The sequence below is a fragment of the Maniola hyperantus genome, chromosome 27 (genome assembly GCF_902806685.2).
Source record: "Maniola hyperantus chromosome 27, iAphHyp1.2, whole genome shotgun sequence".
Taxonomy (NCBI): Eukaryota; Metazoa; Arthropoda; class Insecta; order Lepidoptera; family Nymphalidae; genus Maniola; species Maniola hyperantus.
In genome coordinates, this window is record NC_048562.1 from 359,571 (window position 1) to 380,847 (window position 21,277).

At 39.6% G+C, this 21,277-nt stretch overlaps 2 protein-coding genes across 9 annotated transcripts in view; both read right to left on the minus strand.

Annotated features, from left to right (window-relative positions):
* da (transcription factor daughterless) overlaps positions 1–21,277 on the minus strand; it is a 124,049-nt gene that overhangs the window by 32,579 nt on the left and 70,193 nt on the right. The window lies entirely within an intron of this gene.
* Positions 607–20,291, minus strand: LOC138404367 (uncharacterized). Its single transcript, XM_069508089.1, has 4 exons — positions 20,005–20,291; positions 1,583–2,281; positions 1,345–1,485; positions 607–624 (listed from the first exon to the last, which is right to left on the minus strand). Exons 2-4 carry the CDS (start codon positions 2,150–2,152, stop codon positions 607–609), a joined length of 729 nt encoding a protein of 242 aa, XP_069364190.1. The 5' UTR covers positions 2,153–2,281; positions 20,005–20,291.

Consider the following 21,277-nt stretch of genomic DNA (forward strand, 5'->3'; position numbering starts at 1 on the left):
AATCTACTGTTTACTAAACTATTACGCCGATCGCGAGCAATTTACTCTTATCCGTTGAGGAGTTCCAGTATCTATCTTCGAAGATGTTCATCAGATCTTCACCAAATTTAAATGGGACCAACTTTGAAGTATACCCTTTCAAACAAAAAAAGAATTTTCAAAATCGGTCCAGGCGTCATCGAGTAATCGGGGAACATACATAAAAAATAAAAATAAAAAAATAAATAAAAAAAAAGATTCCGACGAATTGAGAACCTCCTCCTTTTTTTGAAGTCGGTTAAAAAGTCGCTTCGCGCGTCTGTATGTATGTTTGTATGTATGTATGAACGCGTAGATCGCGGTTTTCACCAATAGATAGAGTGATTCAAGAGGAAGGTTTATAGCTATAGTTTAATTCTCAAAAATTTGAGATCCCTAGAGAAATTGAAGTGATGTGAATTAGGTCGGCAAAAATCCTCTCATTTGAGAGTTTCCGAGGCAATTACACCTCAATGACACCACATTAGTATCTACATTGCACCCATGCGAAGCCGGGGCGGGTCGCTAGTATATTATAAAAAGAAAAGGCGACTGACTGACTGACTGTCTGATCTGTCAACGCACAGCTCACACTGACGAAAGCATCTGCTAAAAAAGGGTTTTTGAAAATTCAACCCCCTAAAGGGGATTATATAAATAGGGGTAGGTATACTCGTAGTGCGCTGCAAACTATCGTTTAATTTGAATACTAACTCAACATTCAATGTGAACAAAACTGATAATTTCACCATAATATGAAAATCATTTAAAAATGCCAATTTTTTTATAACGTTTTGTATAACGTTTGTATTTAACGTAATGGGTTACACTTACCCCACTCTCGTTACTGGTGACTTATTATTTTTCAAAGTCAACTTAGTTCCATAATTAAGTATTTAAAATACGGAGCATTTATGTACAAAAATAATGATTTCAAGCTTGTTTCGTGGTTCAACGTGGTGGTTGCACGGCTCGTGCAATTTGGTTGAAATATCGACAAAAAAACGCCAAATTAATCGTGGTGTTATGTACTCGTAATCTACATTACAATATGTACAACAATAATGTACTTAAAAAAATCTTCTGTAATCATAATCATTCTGGTAATTCCTTCCCTTTACAATGAAGTCCGTACTGATGAACTCTTCTCTCCCACCATCGAGGATCTCGCATGTTAACCGCAAAGAGTCTGATGTCTGTCGGAGATCTTGGTTTGGTTGAAGGAGCTAACTTGTATAATATTATGATTTTTTTAAACAAACCTTTTTTTACGTATGTCTTTGAATGGAGGCAGTCTTGACATAAAATTACATGGGTTACACTTACCCCACTCTCTTGACTGGTGGCAGGCGGCGGCTGCAGCCCGTGCTCCTCATTGTATCTTCTCCTGGCTCTATGGCGCAACAACGCGGACGCGTCAGGCTGCCCGAACTGGAATATCTGCTCATCCTTCCCACTCAAGAACACCTTCTCAGCATAATCATTCTGGTAATCCCTTCCCTTTACTATGAAGTCCGTACTGATGAACTCTTCTCTCCCACCATCGAGGATCTCGGATGTTAACCGCAAAGACTCTGATGTCTGTCGGAGATCTTGGTTTGGTTGAAGGAGCTAACTTGTATAATATTATGATTTTTTTAAACAAACCTTTTTTTACGTATGTCTTTGAATGGAGGCAGTCTTGACATAAAATTACATGGGTTACACTTACCCCACTCTCTTGACTGGTCGCAGGCGGCGGCTGCAGCCCGTGCTCCTCATTGTATCTTCTCCTGGCTCTATGGCGCAACAACGCGGACGCGTCAGGCTGCCCGAACTGGAATATCTGCTCATCCTTCCCACTCAAGAACACCTTCTCAGCATAATCATTCTGGTAATCCCTTCCTTTTACAATGAAGTCCGTGCTGATGAACTCTTCTCTCCCACCATCGAGGATCTCGGATGTTAACCGCAAAGAGTCTGATGTCTGTCGGAGATTGATGTCGGAGTCCGAGCGGTAGTTCTCACAGATCTGGTTGAAGGTGTTGAAGTACTCGGTGGCCAGGTCGGACTTGGGTTGGTAGCCCATGTCGGGTCCAGGTGGGGGGTCCGCGGGGAGAAAGCTCTGCTCCATGACGTCATGTCGCATGGCCATTGTCTTGGTGTGTCCGCGCACATCACTCAGTTCTCTCCGCCATTTTGTTTTTAATTTCTAGATGTCTCGGCTGTGTTCACGCAACGTAAGGTTTAGGTTTTAAGACTTTAAATTCAGATATAACTTAAACTAAGTAAGTGATTTTGTAAAGTGGTGATAGTAAAAAGAATACCCGGCTGAGTTCGTTGTGGGCTCTTCTCAGACCTGGGCGCGTTTGGAACCCTCGTAGCTTTAGTTTTAATTTCGCGTAAAAATTATCACCACTATATTATTATCATACTATAATGGCAGTATGTCTATGAGGATTGTGAAATGAAAAAACCGGCCAAGTGCGAGTCAGGCTCGCACACCGAGGGTTCCGTACTACAGACGTATTTTTCAATATTTTTCACGATAATTCAAAAACTATGATAGGTACATAAAATAAAGAAAAATCTGATTTAGAATGCACAGGTGAAGGCTTTCATAATATGACTAGCTTATGCTCGCGACTTCGTCCGCGTGGACTACACAAATTTCAAACCCCTTTTTCACCCCCTTAGGGGTAGAATTTTCAAAAATCCTTTCTTAGCGGATGCCTACGTCATAATAACTATCTGCATGCCAAATTTCAGCCCGATCCGTCCAGTGGTTTGAGCTGTGCGTTGATAGATCAGTCAGTCAGTCAGTCAGTCAGTCAGTCAGTCAGTCAGTCAGTCAGTCAGTCAGTCAGTCACCTTTTCCTTTTATATATATAGATACCCCACTTGATATAGTTATCTTACTAAGAAAATTGAAAATACTAATTATTAGTTCATGACCACAATTTTTTTTTTGTGTAATGTAACCACAAATTCACGGTTTGTAGGTTTTTCCCCCAACGTCTGCTGTAAGACCTACCTACCTGCCATATTTCATGATTCTAGGTCAACGGGAGTACCCTGTAGGTTTCTTGACAGACCGACAGACAGACAGACAACAAAGTGATCCTATAAGGGTTCCGTTTTTCCTTTTGAGGTACGGAACCCAAAAAATAAGGAACATCTGATGGCATGGGATTTTGGACCACAACAGATGTTCCGCCCTAAGACGAGAGACCACCCTAAGCCGCGTGACCGCAACCCGTAAACAATGGAAACCTCAAAAATTATACAAAGAACCCCAAAAAAAATTGTTTTTTGGTTAAAAAAAAGTGTATAATCTGCCAACTCTATATGCGGAGAAGTAAGTTTCGGTATTATTAACTGTTATTCCCTTGGAATGAGGGCTAAGTTCTAGGCGAGTCAATTTAATGAAAAAGTCGCCCTACCTAGGGCAAATTGATTTTCAGAAGTACTACTTATATGTATACTCATCGACAGAAACAAGTATGGTCCACATACTTAGGATTATCTCTGGAACTAATGAAACTTTCACTGATAGATAGCTTTTTAGTAGAAACATTATCTCCGAATGCATACCACGCGGGAGAAGTCGGGGCAAAAGTTAGCCACTACCCATAACTATAAATGCAAAAGTGTGTTTGTTTGTTGGTTTATTAATTTGTTGGTTTGTCCTTCAATAACGTCGCAACGGAGAGACCTAGAGAGTGACATAGGCTACTTCTTATCCAACTCCTTATTCCTGATGCTGTAAGTAATCGCAATCTTAAATCACAGTGATGCCACGGGATTTTTAAAGAATCATGCGTTTAAATGTTTTTACGAAATTTGGTAGTGAGATATCTGATTGACGACCTCCCTGGCGCAGTGGTGAGCGCTGTGGTCTTAATAGTGGGAGGTCCCGGGTTCGATTCCTGGCAGGGGTTTGGAATTTTATAATTTCTTAATTTCTGGTCTGGTCTGGTGGGAGGCTTCGGCCGTGACTGGTTACCACCCTACCGGCAAAGCCGAGTCGCCAAGCGATTTAGCGTTCCGGCACGATGCTGTGTAGAAACCAAAGGGGCATGGGTTTATTAAAAACTGCCATACCCCTTCCAGGTTAGCCCGCTATTACCTTAGACTGCATCATCACTTACCACCAGGTGAGATTGCAGTCAAGGGCTAACTTGTATCTGAATAATAATATAAAAAAAAAAAAAAAAACTTGCATCCCGGGGACGGGCTACCACGGATAGGCTACTTTTTGTCCAAATCAAAAGTTCCCACGGGATTTTTAAAAACCTAAATCCACGCGTACGAAGTCGCGGGCAACGGCTAGTAAGAAATAAATTTCAAAGTTCTAAAATACAAAATAGGTACCTACTTTCCAAAATGTGTTAAACCAAAAAAAAGGTAGAGTATAGACTGTGGCAATCTCTCTACTTGCATTAAGGTTACCGTAAAATTAAAGCCTCGTAACACACCTTACGTCCCACGGGCGTCCCTCTCCCGCGACACCGAACCGGCCTGGGAATCGAACCCGGGACAAAGAGAAAGCAGGTAGGATCGGGTGCACTTTGATGTATTGATGCAGATTTTTTTGACTTAAGTATAATAGGTACATAGTGTAACGAAAGTTTACAAAAAGTTTATAGAATTCGGTTATGGATGACTTTATGATTTATTTTTCGTATGAGTAAAATTATTGATGAGTTTTAGATAAATTGAAGTATCTATATATAAATAATGAACCAAATTGGCAATGCTTTAACAGTGAAGGAAAACATCGTGAGGAAACCTGCATGCCTGAGAGTTCTCCATAATGTTCTCAAAGGTGTGTGAAGCCTGCCAATCCGCACGGTGGCCGGCGTGGTAGACTATGGCCAAACCATTCTCACTCTGGAAGAAGACTCGTGCTCTGTAGTGAGTGCATGGGGATCATGATTATGATGATGATGATGATGGTTTTCAAAAATCTAAATCCACGCGGGCATCATCTAGTAAAAATAAAACCGCAATAACATTTTTTTTACACAAAAAAAAAAGAATACACCGACATTCTTGAATTTAGAGACAAGCACGAAACCAAAAAATCCGGGTCACCGCTGCCGTAAAGTTGCACGCCGCGGGAATCGAACCGGTTACCAACAGCTGGCGGCAGGTGCCCGCACTGATGCAACTACGTGTTCCACCGGACCCCAGCGTCAATGACATACTACACACCCAAAGATATACACTTCTAATCTATTATATACTAGATGATGCCCGCGACTTCGTCCGCATGGATTTCAATTTTTAAAAATCCCGTGAGAAATCTTTGATTTTCCGGGATAAAAAGTAGCATATGTCCTTCCCTGGGATGCAAGCTATCTCTGTACGTCTCTTGATTCCGTCAAAATCGGTTGAATAGATGGTTTGTGAAAGGCTAGCAGATAGACAGACAGACACACTTTCGCATTTATAATATTAGTATGGATGGATATCATCATCATTATCATGATCAAGACCGGTTCACTACAGAGCACGGATTTCCTCATTCACCAGAATGAGAAGGGTTTTTGGCCATAAACTACCACGCTGGCGAAGTGTGGCTTGGTAGACTTCACACACCTTCGAGAACATTATGGAGATGCAGGCATGCAGGTTTCCTCACGACTTTTTCCTTTCAGTAAAAGCAAGTGATATTTAATTGCTTAAAACTATATCTGGCTAGCTTATTCAGGCGAAGCCGCGGACATCTGGCTAGTTCTTTAAAATAAGTAAATCGGCTCTATTACTATAAATAATTATATCGTTTCGAGTATCAGTTAGGTGAATAACATTTGTTAGCACAAATAGAGTTTATATATCTACTAGCTTATGCTCGCGACTTCATCCGCGTGGACTACACAAATTTCAAACCCCTATTTCACCCCCTTAGGGGTTGAATTTTCAAAAATCCTTTCTTAGCGGATGCCTACGTCATAATAGCTATCTGCATGCCAAATTTCAGCCCGATGCATCCAGTAGTTTGAGCTGTGCGTTGATAGATCAGTCAGTCAGTCACCTTTTTCTTTTATATATTTAGATTAATAATTAGCTAATGCCCGCGACTTCGTTCGCGTGGATTTAGGTTTTCAAAAATTGTATGGGAACTCTTTGATTTTCCGGGATAAAAAGTAGCCGGGATAAAACAAACACACTTTCGAATCAGTACCATTATTATAAATGCGAAAGTGTGTTTGTATGTTGGTTTGTTGGTTTATTGGTTTGTCCTTCAATCACGTCGCACGATTTTTTGCATGGGTAGACAAAGACCTGGAGAGTGACATAGGTTACATTTTATCCCGGATAATCAAAGAGTTCCCACGGGATTTAAAACAATCTAATTCCACGCGGACGAAGTCGCTGGCATCGGCTAGTTTATAAAATAAAATATCTTTATTTAACAAAAACAAGTTATTTTGGAGTCGGTTACTAGTGGTCTCCACACTAGGTTAAACCTGTGACGTGGAGACCATATATGAGTTCCTGGTGGGTTTTACTGAGGACTAGGAAAGTTTAGCGGTTAGAAATTTTTATATAATATTACTAATTACAGTTACGAAGATACAAACAAATATATAAGATGATGATGAATGAAAGGAGTAATAAATAAATAAATATTTATAATATTATATGTATATGTATATAACATGTTATAATATGAGTAGGGATGTACAAGGCATTATGGTAAGTGTATATCTTCGGTGTACTCCTATATCATCGGCAGAGCCTCTATTTTCATACATTATGTATTTATAGAGCTCTTAGTGAATTGTGTTTAATTGATTTTTGTAATTGCGTACATATCGACCACTAGTTTTTACATGCGACTTTGTCTACGTCTGTATGTAATGACCGAGACACATTCTTTAAATGCCATCAAAAGATGAGTCAAGATAAAGAAGTTCTGACTGACTGACTGATCTATTAACGCACAGCTCAACTACTGGACGGATCGGGTTAAAATTTGGAATGCAGATAGCTATTATGATGCAGACAGCCGCTAAGAAAGGATTTTTGAATGGTCAACTCCTAAGGGGTAAAATAGGGGTTTGAAATTTGTGTAGTCCGCGCGGTTGATTCAAAAACTTTGATGCATAAAAATAAATAGAAATCTGTTTTAGAATGCACAGGTGAAGCCCTTTCATATGATACCCTACTTGATATAGTTATCTTACAACGAAAATTGAAAATACTAATTATTAGTTCATGACCACAATTTTTTTTTTGTGTAATGTAACCCTAAATTCACGTTTTCAGATTTTTCCCCAAATGTCTGCTATAAGACCTACCTACCCGCCAAAATCATGATTCTAGGTCAACGGGAATTACCCTGTAGGTTTCTTGACAGATAGACAACAAAGTGATCCTATAAGGGTTCCGTTTTTCCTTTTGAGGTACGGAACCTTAAAAACGTCCGTATTCGATAAAGTGCATGTTTTCTGCATCAGGGTATTTAGCATGTTCACAAGTTCATTGTCAAGCAGTTTAGCCTTGAGTGAGGAATTCCAGTGAGCTAAGTTGGTCGGAGAGGAATTTCGCCTCGCCGGGAATCGACCTGGCGACCACCGACGTCGCGTCACCCGACACCGCTTCGTCAGCGTCACACGGGTTCCGCTTACTGAGAGATAGGGGCGTACTGTGCTCTTATGGACTAAGAGCCAGCGCGTGCCAGATCTCCGTTATTTTATAAAAGCTGAAAGTTTCTCTGCGTATTGTCCCCAACGCTGAGAGGAACGTTTCTCTGCGTATTGTCCCCAACGCTGAGAGGAACGTTTCTCTGCGTATTGTCCCCAACACTGGGAGGAACGTTTCTCTGCGTATTTTCCCCAACGCTGAGAGGAACGTTTCTCTGCGTATTGTCCCCAACGCTGAGAGGAACGTTTCTCTGCGTATTGTCCCCAACACTGGGAGGAACGTTTCTCTGCGTATTTTCCCCAACGCTGAGAGGAACGTTTCTCTGCGTATTGTCCCCAACGCTGAGAGGAACGTTTCTCTGCGTATTGTCCCCAACACTGGGAGGAACGTTTCTCTGCGTATTTTCCCCAACGCTGAGAGGAACGTTTCTCTGCGTATTGTCCCCAACGCTGAGAGGAACGTTTCTCTGCGTATTGTCCCCAACACTGGGAGGAACGTTTCTCTGCGTATTTTCCCCAACGCTGAGAGGAACGTTTCTCTGCGTATTGTCCCCAACGCTGAGAGGAACGTTTGTTTGGATAATAGTGGCTTTTTTAAAGAATATTAGCCATGTTTCTTTTGCCGACTAATATTTACCTTTCCCCTCCAACTAAGCCTAAAGATTGTGCTAGGAGTAGGTACGACAAAAGTGCAAAGGGTGGGGTTTGAACCGGCGACCTTCCGGATTTCAATCGGCTTCTTTAACCGTTGCGCTATCGAGGCTCTCTTTGGGAGATAACAGGTAATTAAATAAAATTAGGGATCCGCGTACTCAAACCACTATCCATCACGAAATCCTAACCACAAAGCAAACCACACGCGCCCAACAAGTGTCCACAAACGTGCACAGCCGGGAGTGGAACCTGCGACCTTGGCCAGCTGTCCCCACTGCCCCCACCCCCCACCTGGCAGACGCGTGGGGATTCACAAACAAACAACACAGCTTGTAACGTTAGATATTGTTATTGTGCAGGTGGCATTTTTATTTTTTACCCGAGAATGTTAAAATTCAAGGATCCGTATACGTATCACATTTAATTTTTAGGGTTCCGTACCCGATGAGTACGGGTGAAGGGCGAGTGTGCGGCGCGTCCCCCCGCCTCACACCCCATATTGCCATCTCGTCCTGTCGCGGACTATATGTTGTTTAAAATAACATAAAACTTATACATCTTCGATTATCACATACGATAACGATAACCTATGTCCCGTTATATGCATTATACACGATAGCAACAAACGTATATATGCATATAGAATACATACTATATATAGGAACATAATTAATACTGCTCTATATAATGGCGACCAACTGTCTATACACTCTAGAGTATCTATGTCTTCTATCTTCTAAATATATAAAAGGAAAAGCTGACTGACAGATCTATCATCGCTCAGCTCAAACTACTGGACGGATCGGGCTGAAATTTGGCATGCAGATAGTTATTATGACGTAGGCATCCGCTATGAAAGGGTTTTTGAAAATTCAACCCCTAATGGGGTGAAAAAGGGGTTTTAAATTCGTGTAGTCCGTCGCGGTCATAAGTTAGTTTTCTACAATTTTCTAACAATATAGTCAATTGCATCACTTAAGTAAACGTCAAGTATTTAACAATCTAAGTAATGTAGCTACTGTACTCGGTTTAGTAGGTATGATGAATGCTGCATTAATGCAGGAATGTCGGACACATACACACATACACGCGACCTAGGTCGTACGTGGGATAATAAAGTAGGTATGGGACGAGAATGTAATTAAATAATTATCTATACTTGTATCTATATGCCCTAAAGTAGCCCTATTTTTTTAGGGTTCCGTACCTCAAAAGGAAAAACGGAATCCTTATTGATTGTCTGTCTGTCAAGAAACCTACAGGGTACTTCCCGTTGACCTAGAATCATGAAATTTAGCAGGTAGGTAGGTCTTATAGCAGACATTCGGGGAAAAAATCTTTAAATTAAATTGTGGTCATAAACTAATAATTAGGTAGTATTTTCAATTTTCGAAGTAGGATAACTATATCAAGTGGGGTATCATATGAAAGGTCTTCACCTGTGCATTCTAAAACAGATTTTTATTTATTTTTATGTATTTAAATTTTTGAATTATCGTGCAAAATGTCGAAAAAATACGATTGTAGTACGAAACCCTCGTTGCGCGAGCCCGACTCGCATTTGGCCGGTTTTTTTTCATAATCATAATCATTTATTTATTTTGCTCAGATATTATTATGGTAGGTAGTAGGTACATGTATATAACTAGGCTATCAGCTAATAAAGAGTAAGTATAAAATAAGAAGAAATAGAAGCTGTGGTAGCCTAGTGGTTAGGACGTCCGCCTTCCAATCGGAGGTCGGGGGTTCGATCCCCGGCACGCACATCTTACTTTTCGGAGTTATGTGCGTTTTTAAGTAATTAAAATATCACTTGCTTTAACGGTGAAGGAAAACATCGTGAGGAAACCTGCATGCCTGAGAGTTCTCCATAATGTTCTCAAAGGTGTGTGAAGTCTGCCAATCTGCACTTGGCCAGCGTGGACTATGGCTAGAACCCTTCTCACTCTGAGAGGAGACTCGTGCTCTGTAGTGAGCCGGCGATGGGTTGATCATGATGATAATGATAAAATAAGAGTGTCACCCCTTTCTATCGCGTAGTTCCCCCCCCCCCCACCACATCCACCCCGCGGCGAGCGGAGCGGATGTTGTCTGTTATTATACGTAATGAATGGTTTACGTGGCGTTACAATTTTATTTCTACTACGACTTTTCTATAAAATTCAAAACTATAATAATACTGCCGCCCTTTTTTAATCGACTAGCTTATGCTCGCGACTTCGTCCGCGTGGACTACACAAATTTTAAACCCCTATTTCACTCCCTTAGGTGTTAATTTTTGAAAAATTCTTTCTTAGCGGATGCCTACATCATAATAGCGATCTGCATGTCACATTTCAGCTCGATCCGTCCAGTTTGAGCTGTGCGTTGATAGATCAGTCAGTCAGTCACCTTTTACTTTTATATATTTAGACTAGCTTATGCTCGCGACTTCGTCCGCGTGGACTACACAGGTTTCAAACCCCTATTTTACCCCCTTAGGGGTTGAATTTTCAAAAATCCTTTCTCCTACGTCCTAATAGCTAGTAGATTAATAGATTAGTAGATAGCAATAGTAGATTAGTCGAAGTACTAAGAAGTAGATTACAGCTTAAAAAATGATGGACAACTCTTGTCCTCGAATCTCGAGTCGATCAACAAACAGGGGATGTCATTGAGATAATATGAAACATCCTGTATAGTAAGAGAAAGCCGATACAAAATCACGGCAACACCGGATAGACACAGGACAGGAGCCGGATATCTCACAGGGCGAGTGGTGTCGCGCGGGAATCGAACCTGACACCGCACGACATCCGGCGGGGCTGTCACAGGGTACATGACCTGTTGCTTTTGTACACGACTGTCCAAAAAGGAGAGTAATGTTTTCAGCGTTCATGTATGTATATTATAATGTACGTGAGTTTCTTTATTTGAAGACCTCCCTGGCGCAGTGGTAAGCACTGTGGTCTTATTAGTGGGAGGTCCCGGGTTCGATTCCTGATAGAGGTTTGGAATTTTATAATTTATAAATTTCTGGTCTGGTCTGGTGGGAGGCTTCGGCCGTGGCTAGTTACCACCCTACCGGCAAGGCCGTGCCGCCAAGCGATTTAGCGTTCCGCTACGATGCCGTGTAGAAACCAAAGGTGCATGGGTATAATAAAAACTGCCATACACCTTCCAGGTTAGCCCGCTCCCATCTAAGACCGCATCATCATTCATCACTTACCACCAGGTGAGATTGCAGTCAAGGGCTAACTTGTATCTGAATAAAAAATAAAATAAAATAAAAACCACTAATATCACTTGTTTTAACGGCGAAGGAGAACATCGTGAGGAAACCTGCATGCCTGAGAGTCCTCCATAATGTTCTCAAAGGTGTGTCAAGTCTACCAATCCGCACATGGCCAGCGTGGTAGACTATGGCCAAAGTCTGAGAGGAGACATTTCCGTGTGTACTCTGTAGTGGGCCGGTGATGGGTGGATCATGATAGTGATGATGATGATGTCTATCAATCAGTCAGTCTGTTTGATATTACAATATTGTATAGATTCTGCGCTAGCCAGTAGAGCTGGCTAGGAGTGGGTTGCGCACGCGCAGCCCGTTGGGAGCCTCTTTATTTATAAGTTTCTCGCTAAGTTAGCAGCAGCCACTGTGGCTAGATAGCAGCATTAATAAATCATACATTAAATGGCTTATAAATATTCAACGCGCACGCGCACGGACGACGCACCGTCTGTACTAACCAGCGACGTGCTTTATCTGTGCCTTGTGTTTGTGTGTGTGTGTGTCTCATCATCGGCAACCCATCGCCGTATTGTTCCAAGAAACACAAGGAACCACAAGCTTAGGCTGCCTGTCCACTGCTGCGGAGCGGAGCGGAGAGGAGATGTGTACAGTAAACCAATCCGATTTTTAAAAAATGACGTGATAATTTTTTCACGTCATCTATTTTGAATCTGATTGGTCGATTGAACGCATCTCCTATCCTCTCCGCTTAGGTAGATACCGGGCCTTATTTACCGACTCAGCTCCGCTCCGCACCAGTGGACAGGCAGCCTTAATCTATATAATACTAGCTTAATATGCTCGCGACTTCGTCCGCGTGGACTACACAAATTTTAAACCCCTATTTCACCGCTTTAGGAGTTGAATTTTCAAAAATTCTTTCTTAGCGGATGCCTACGTCATAATAGCTATTTGCATGCCAAATTTGAACCCGATCCGTCCAGTAGTTTGAGCTGTACGTAGATAGATCAGTCAGTCTACAAGACTACAGTGCTCTATAGATCTCACCCTGAAAGTCAATGATTTTCTTTGTGCAATAAGTAAATTACAAAAAAAATAAAAACCGACTTCGATACACAAACACTAAAAATTGAAAAATAATTTAATTTATTACCGAATATCTTATGTATACAAGAGTTAATATAGTTCCATAATAATACTTTTTGGTGCCGGTGCCAATTAGCTTTAGCTGCGCGAATCGTCTAGACTTCATATTTTTATGAGACTCCACAATGGCACCTCATTGGCACCGACCCCAAAAAATATTATTATGGAACTATATTAACTCTTGTATACATAAGATATTCGGTAATAAATTAAATTATTTTTCAATTTTTAGTGTTTGTGTATCGAAGTCGGTTTTTATTTTTTTTCTAAAAAATTTTTATTTCACAATTTTTAGTGGCCCCATGGAATTATGCTATGACTGGTTAAAAATCTACTGTTTACTAAGCTTATACACTGATCGCGAGCAATTTACTCTTATCCGTTGAGGAGTTCCAGTATCTATCTTCGAAGATGTTCATCGGATCTTCACCAAATTTAAATGGGACCAACTTTGAAGTATACCCTTTCAAACAAAAAAAAAATTTTCAAAATCGGTCCAGGCGTCTTCGAGTAATCGGGGAACATACATAAAAAAAAAAAAAAAAAGATTCCGACGAATTGAGAACCTCCTCCTTTTTTTGAAGTCGGTTAAAAAGAAGTGAATAAAGTAGTCAGCGACTATCAGTGCGCCCCTCCCACTGGATGGGCCACGTCAGTGGTCGGCGGTGGTGAATATTTTATTGTTGAAGGCCAGGAGACGGTGGATGATATCCTTCGTCCAAGAATGTTCTCCAAACATAAATAAGTAGCTGTTCGCCCCAAACAAAGACTGACATCTATATTACTTACTTTGATTTTGCTCAAACTTAAATTCAGTTAAAACAAGACAGATTTATGCCAGCAATACAGTCTATAACCAGAACGCTGGCAAAAACCAAGACAGGGTATAGTACTGATGATTACTGATATGATACTACAAAAGAACCGGCCAAGTGCGAGTCAGGCTCGCGCAATGAGGGTTCCGTACTACAGTCGTATTTTTTCGACATTTTGCACAATAATTCAAAAACTATGATGCGTAAAAATAAATAAAAATCTGTTTTAGAATGTACAGGTGAAGACCTTTCATATGATACCCCACTTGATATAGTCACTCACTTCACAAGTTGAAAATACTAATTATTAGTTCATGACCACAATTTTTTTTTGTGTGATCTAACCCTAAATTCACGGTTTTCAGATTTTTTCCCAAATGTCAGCTATAAAATCTACCTATCTGCCAAATTTCATGATTCTAGGTCAACGGGAAGTACCCTGTAGGTTTCTTGACAGACAGACATACAGACAACAATGTGATCCTATAAGGGTTCCGTTTTGCCTTTTGAGGTACGGAACCCTAAAAAAAACACGAAAATTTAAAAGAAAATCTATATTGTGTAAAAGTTCACGATATATTGCAAATGAAACATCTGACTGACGCTAGAGGTCAACGAACGTTGTGTAAGTAGGTCACTCGGAGTCAATGCGCGTCGTAGGTGGGGCATTGATCCGAGTTTTGCACGCTATACATTGCGGGTTTGAAAAATACTAAATCACTAAAACTACAAAATGAGGCAAATGGTTATTAGTATTGGGTTGTGTTTAGGTAGTATATAGCAATAACTTTGGAACAAAATTTTGGAAACCAACTTTTTAGTCAGTTAAGAAAAATACGAGATATTTTAAGAGAAAATCAACAAAGAAAATGATTTTTTCTTCTTTAGTCGGCGTGATCGGCTGTAATTGGCCGAGTGGCTGATGACGTCAACTCAGTTTCTACATAAAAAACTCGCTCAAACAAATAACATGTATTTCCACTGGCTCTTACACTACAAAATATAGTTCGCAAATAAAAATCGATTACGCAACAAATTAAAGTAATGACAGAGCCAGTGTCTATTGGCGAGGCTTTCCTTTTGATCCACTTTCTTTGTTGTCGTACCTATATACTTATACCTATGTACTAACTAATTACTACACATCACTTGATTACTAGGTGCCTGAATATAAAAGAGAATTATACATATATTATTTACTAGCTGATGCCCGCGACTTCGTCCGCGTGGAATGAGGTTTTTAAAAATCCCGCGGGAACTTTTTAATTTTCCGGGTTAAAAATAGCCTTTGTCACTTTCCAGGTCTTTATCAATATCCATACAAAAAACTTTTGAGTAACTAATGTTGTCTAGTTTTTAATATGTGTTGTGTTTAGTGTATCTCACTGTAGCTAGAATATTCACCTAGTGTTGTATTTGTGTTTTTGTGTAGTGTATAGCTAATGTCGTCCTTTGTTGTCTTTTGTGTATGTTATATAGTAGTGTTTATGTATAGTCCGCGACAGGTCGAGATGGCGTGATGGAGATGGTATGCAGGGCGTGCCCGTCTCGATTGCCATCTCGACCTGTCGTGTACTAAAGTAGTTGTATTGTTCAGTTGTTATCCCATAGAGTGAGGGGATAGAGAGTGCGCACACGCTTGTGCGTATTGTATATGACCAGCTGATGCCCGCGACTTCGTCTGCGTGGAATTAGGTTTTTTAAAAATCCCATGGGAACTCTTTTAATTTCCGGGATAAAAAGTAGCCTTTGTCACTTTCCAGGTCTTTATCTGTCCCCACTCCCCGTGCAAAAAAATCACGTCAATCCGTTGCACCGTTGCGACGTGATTGAAGAACAAACCAACAAACAAACACACTTTCGCATTTATAATAAGGGTACTGATTCCATGGTAAAGTAAAGTAAAGAAATATTCTTTCCTAGAGGATGCCCGCGACTCCATCCGCGTGGATTTAGGTTTTAAAATATCCCGTGGGAACTCTTCCATTTTCCGGGATAAAAGTCCTATGTCCTTCCTCGGGATGCAAGCTATCTCTGGACCAAATTTTTGTCAAAATCGGATGTACGGATGGGCAGTGAAAGGCTAGCAGACAGACAGACACACTTTTGCATTTATAATATTAGTATGGATGATCTGCTATAAAATCATAAAAGATATTTTGTAAAAAAAAAAAACCATCTTATTAGTAACCAGAACGCCATCAAAAACAAAGACAGGTGATAATTATGATGATTACTGATATAGAACTACAAAAAAACGCGAAAAAATAAAATAAAAAAATCCTATATTTTGTAAAAATTCACGATATATTGCAAACAATTGACTGACGCCAGAGGTCAACGAATGTTGCGTAAGTAGGCCACTCGGAGTCAATGCCGCGTCGTACGCGGGGCTACTAACTAAAATACTAAATCACTAAAACTACAAATTGAGGCAAATGGTTATTGGTATTGGATTTTGTTTAGATAATGTGGCTTATTCCTTTGTATACAATCTCTAAACTAAACTAAAATATCACGTCTAAATCTATTGCTATCCCCTTCATAATGTTGCTTGCGGAAAAGGAAAGCACTAGATTTAGACCTGTTATTTTAGTTTAGTTTAGAGATTGTGTACTAGAGAATCGGCCCCAGTATAACAATAACGCTAAGTTTCTGCTAGCGTTTTGGTTACACCTGTATATTTAAATAAGACCGTGGAGATCCCTGCAAGGACTTATGTCCAGCTGTGGACTTGCATCGATTGAGACGACGCGACGAAGTTTTAGGTTAAGAACACGTGCTCCCCAATAAAAGACGTGGACATAATTACCTACAGTTGCAATATTCCATGAATAAACTGATAATTTATACTATCTACTATCTAATCGACTATTTATTGAGTCATCTATTGAATTATCCATTTCAGTATGAGTCATCATCATCATCATGATCAACTCATTACCGGCCCACTACAGAGCACGGGTCTTCTCTCAGAGTGAGGGTTAAGGCCATAGTCTGCCACGCGGGCCCAATGTGGTTTGTAACTAGCCACGGCCGAAGCCTCCCACCAGACCAGACCAGAAATCTAGAAATTCCAAACCCCTGCCAGGAATTGAACCCGGGACCTCCCACTGTGCGTGTGTGACGTCACAGTGAAACAATAGTTACACCGGTTTAATAGAACGTAGGTCGTCGCGCGTCGGTTACGCAACGTTTCCTGTACGGGCCCTATACGCCTATTGCTGACGTTGCGTTTACGCGACCTTACCTCCAGAGTCCAGATACCTATCTCTTAAGAGTTAGATAGATAGATAGATAGATAGATAGAATTATGGCCTATTGACCAATTTATTGGACAAAAATCCATCATATAAATTGCCTATATACTACTAGCTTATGCTCGCGACTTCTTCCGCGTGGACTACACAAATTTCAAACACCTGTTTCACCCCTTTAGGGGTTGAATTTTCAAAAATCCTTTCTTAGCGGATGCCTACGTCATAGTATCTATCTGCAAGCCAAATTTCAGCTCGATCCGTCCGAGCTGTGCGTTGATAGATCAGTCAGCCAGCCAGCCAGCCAGCCAGCCAGTCAGTTAGTCCTACCTCTTTAGAGTACCTATCTCTTAAGAGTAATGGGCCTATTGAAATTTATTGGAAAAAATCAGGGTAGGCATGATTTAATCATTTTGATTTAAATATTGATTTAAACGCGCCACCGACCACGCGGCCACTTCTGGCCAGCACCGGCCGCGCCCACGACTGGCCAGATATATCATAAACTTTGCCACTTCCCCCTTTCTATATATCTCAACTCTCAAGTATGGAGCCATTTTCCTTTACAACTTTACTTACCAATTATTATAATTATTCGCTGTTTCAAAGTAGGAAGATTGTTTGAAAAAAATAATTGATATTGTGAAATGATGGTAATACCCGACTGAGTTTGTTACGAGCTTCTTCTCAGACCAAGGCACGTTTGGAACCCTTTTAGCTTTAAGTTAGTTTTAAGTTTTCGCAGGTAATGAACCCCAAATAAGCTATCGCGTGTTATATTAAAACGCTCTTGCTTCTGGCCGAGTGGTCGGTGTACGAAAATCAAGCACCGGCCTCGCCCACGACTCGCCAGATAAATCATAAACTTTGCCACTTCCCCCTTTCTATCTCTCAACGCTCAAGTATGGAGCCATTTTCCTTTACAACTTTACTTACTAATTATTATAATTTCTCGCTGTTTCAAAGTAGCTAGAGAGAGAGTTTTAAATTTTGCAGCCAAAGTTTAATAAGTTTTAAGTTATATTGTGAAATGGTGCATACATCTATAGTTACGAAATGGTGATAGAAAAAAAAGAATATCCGGCTGAGGTTGTTGTGGGCTTCTTCTTAGATCAAGGCGCGTTCGTAACCCTAAGTAATTAATTTTATCAACATTAGGTCAATTTGTTCGTCAATGTGATTATTTTTGCATGGGTATAGTTAAAGACCTGGAGATTGACATAGGTTATTTTTTATCTCGGAAAATCAAACGCGGACGACGCGTTCACGCGCGGATGGACGCGGTCGCGGGCATCAGCTTGTATATAATGAAAGGATAAGCTAACTGACTGACTGATGTATCAACGCACAGCTGAAACTACCGAACGGAGATGCTACTGAATAATACTACTGAACTACTGAATGCAGATAGCTATTATGACGTAGACATCCGCTGAGAAAGGATTTTTAAAAACTCAACTCCTAAGGGAGTAAAGCGCCGTCTCCCAACTAAAATTGCTGTGCCCCAACCGGGTTTAAATATTGTAATTATAAAAATAATTGTTTATTGTTTAAAATAATGGTTTGAAATTTGTGTAGTCCATGCGGACGAAGTCGCGCGCATAAGCTAGTAAATAAATAAAATACTAGGTATAACCTATTGTGGTAAACCAAATTTCAAGAAAAAGGTTTTCTCCAAATCATTTAATATTCATACAATTTTAAACAAAATGGTGACTTTTATAGGAAAAACGCAATCGCTTCCAAAAGTTGGACGCAAGAACAAAGAATACCAAAGTTTGATATTTGAATAAAATATTCGCTTCCAAAGAATATCGTGATGTTCTATTCATAACGCGTTGAATATTTATTTTTGTACCTACTAGCGCGACTTCGTCCGCGTGGACTGCACCAATTTTGAACCCCTATTTCATCCCCTTGGGGGTTGAATTTTCAAAAATCATTTCCTAGCGGATGCCTACGTCATAATAGCTACCTGCATGCCAAATTTCAGCCCGATCCGTCCTGTGTTTTGAGCTGTGCGTTGATAAATCAGTCAGTCAGTCAGCCACCTTTCCCTATTTATATAATTTTATTGATTGTACTTCTGAAGACCTCCCCGGCGCAGTGGCAAGCGTTGTGGTTTTGATTAGTGGGAGGTCCCGGGTTCGATTCCTGGCAAGGCCGGGGTTTGAAATAGGAAGGGGGTGAAATAGTGTGTAGTCCACGCGGACGAAGTCGCGAGCATAAGCTAGTTTTTAATTTAAAAAAATAGTTATGCATTTTTTTGTGTTATTAATATTGAAATATGTTAATTTCGCGATAAAACAAAAAATCGGTGGAAAATATTCAGTAGGTACCTAATTAATTAAGTAATTAATTTACTTTATTAGTCTACAATACTACACAATACTAATACAGTTATTTGATTAAAATACATAATTAATATAAAAATTGAAAACATTTAAATTTTAATTTTCATTTAGGTATTTCGTATTTTAGGCAAAAATAATATAATACATATTATGCATTCCAGTCATTCCCAAAGTTTTAAATATTTACCTCCTGAGGTATATTTATGTTCTTGCCTATTTCAATAAAATATATTTTGGGTTTTGAAATATATTAATTACTTCTAATAAGTAAGTATTAAATAAGAACCGGCCAAGTGCGAGTCAGGCTCGCGCAACGAGGATTTTGTAATTCAGTCGTATTTTTTCGACATTTTGCACGATAATTAAAAAACTATGATGCGTAAAAATAAATAAAAATCTGTTTTAGAATTCACACGTGAAGCCCTTTCATATGATATAGTTATAGTTTCACTTGATATAGTTATCTTACTTCGAAAATTGAAAATACTAATTATTAGTTTATGACCACAATTTAATTTTTTTGTGTGATTTAACCACAAATTCACCGTTTTCAGATTTTTCCCCTAATGCTAGCTATAAGACCTACCTACCAAATTTACTACTAAAACTTTTCCAAATTTCCTTTGGCCGACATAACTAGAGAGAACTTTTCATCAAAAAATATATTTCAGAGTCAAACAATCCAAATTCTCGAAAAAAAATACGAAAGAACACAAAATCCTGTATAAGTACATCTATATAAAATACAATCAAAACTTTTGCGGAAAAGATTCTGTTATTTAATAGAGCTTCCTACAAGAAAAAAACGTGGGTTTAAAAATGTAATAGAGTCGAATATTTCATAATTTTCAAAAATAGTCTCGGCAAACCCTGTAAAAGTATAACTTCAAAAAATACCATCAAAACTTTTCCAAGCAGTAATTTCCTTTGTACAAATATCACTTAACACGCCCAGCAATAAAAACTCAAAAAAAAAACCGTCGTCAATTCACAGTTTCCCCCCTTTTCTTTTCTTTTTCCCCCCCACTTTGAACAGAAACAATCCGTCGGCGTGAACACAGCGAGACAATGCGTGTTTAATATAAACACCGAACACAAAAGCACAACACTGTTATGTAAAAAAAAAACTTTTTTCTTCGGTACGCGAATGATGCGCGCTGAACGGAGCGACGTACGTAACTAAACAGCCATGGCCGACTGCCGCTCACTTTGCTCAGTGTTGCTAGCACGGCTCTGTGTTCTGACCCATTTTTTTAATTTATTTACTTTATGAGTTCTTTTATAGGAACCTTAAAAGGAAAAACGGAACCCTTATAGGATCACTGTTATCTATCTGTCTGTCTGTCTGTCGGTCTGTCAAGAAACCTACAGGGTAGGTACTTCCCGTTGACCTACAGTCATGAAATTTGGCAGGAAGGTAGGTCTTATAGCAGACATTCGGAAAAAAATCTGAAAACGTGAATTTTTTGTAAAAAAAAAAATTAAATTGTGGTCATGAACTAATAATTAGTATTTTCAATAAGTAAGATAACTATTTCAAGTGGGGGACTATGCATAAAAATAAATAAAAGTCTGTTTTAGAATTTGCAAGTAAAGCCGCTTATCTTACTTTGAAATTGAAAATACTAATTATTTGTTCATGAACAATTTTTTTTTGGTGATGTAACCACAAATTCACGGTTTTCGGATTTATTCCTTTACTTGTGCTATAAGACTTACCTACCTTTCATGATTATAGGTCAACAGGAAGTAGGTACCCTATAGATTTTTTCACAGACACGAACAGTCTACAGATCTAAGTAGACAGATAGACAGACAGACAATAAAGTGAATCCTATAAGGTTTCCTATTTTCCTTTTATTAAAATTACCCCAAAATCGGGGAAGCAAAGCTTTTACGGCACTAGCATCACCGGCGCGACGTTGCCGCACTTCCCGTAGCGAACGTAACAGTAATGAGGTTAAAGTTTCTGAACAACTTTTTTTTTAATTTTCAGCGAGCTTAGGGACGTGGGATATACTCTGTACAGCCATTAGCTATCAAACTTTGTTTTTTTTTCTTTCTTCAAAGTACTTTTTTGTAAGTATGATAAATGATTATGTATATGTAGGTTACTTATTAAGTTAGTAAGTACCTATCTAGTTAAATATAATGACTTTTGGAGTAGTTT

Bases quoted from the DNA above. Each gene is read 5' to 3' on its own strand.
- LOC138404367 (XM_069508089.1), bottom strand. From the start codon at position 2,152: ATGGCCATGCGACATGACGTCATGGAGCAGAGCTTTCTCCCCGCGGAC. The intron at 1,486-1,582 runs GTTAACATCCGA...TATGCTGAGAAG, and splicing joins CAGACATCAGAGTCTTTGCG to GTGTTCTTGAGTGGGAAGGA.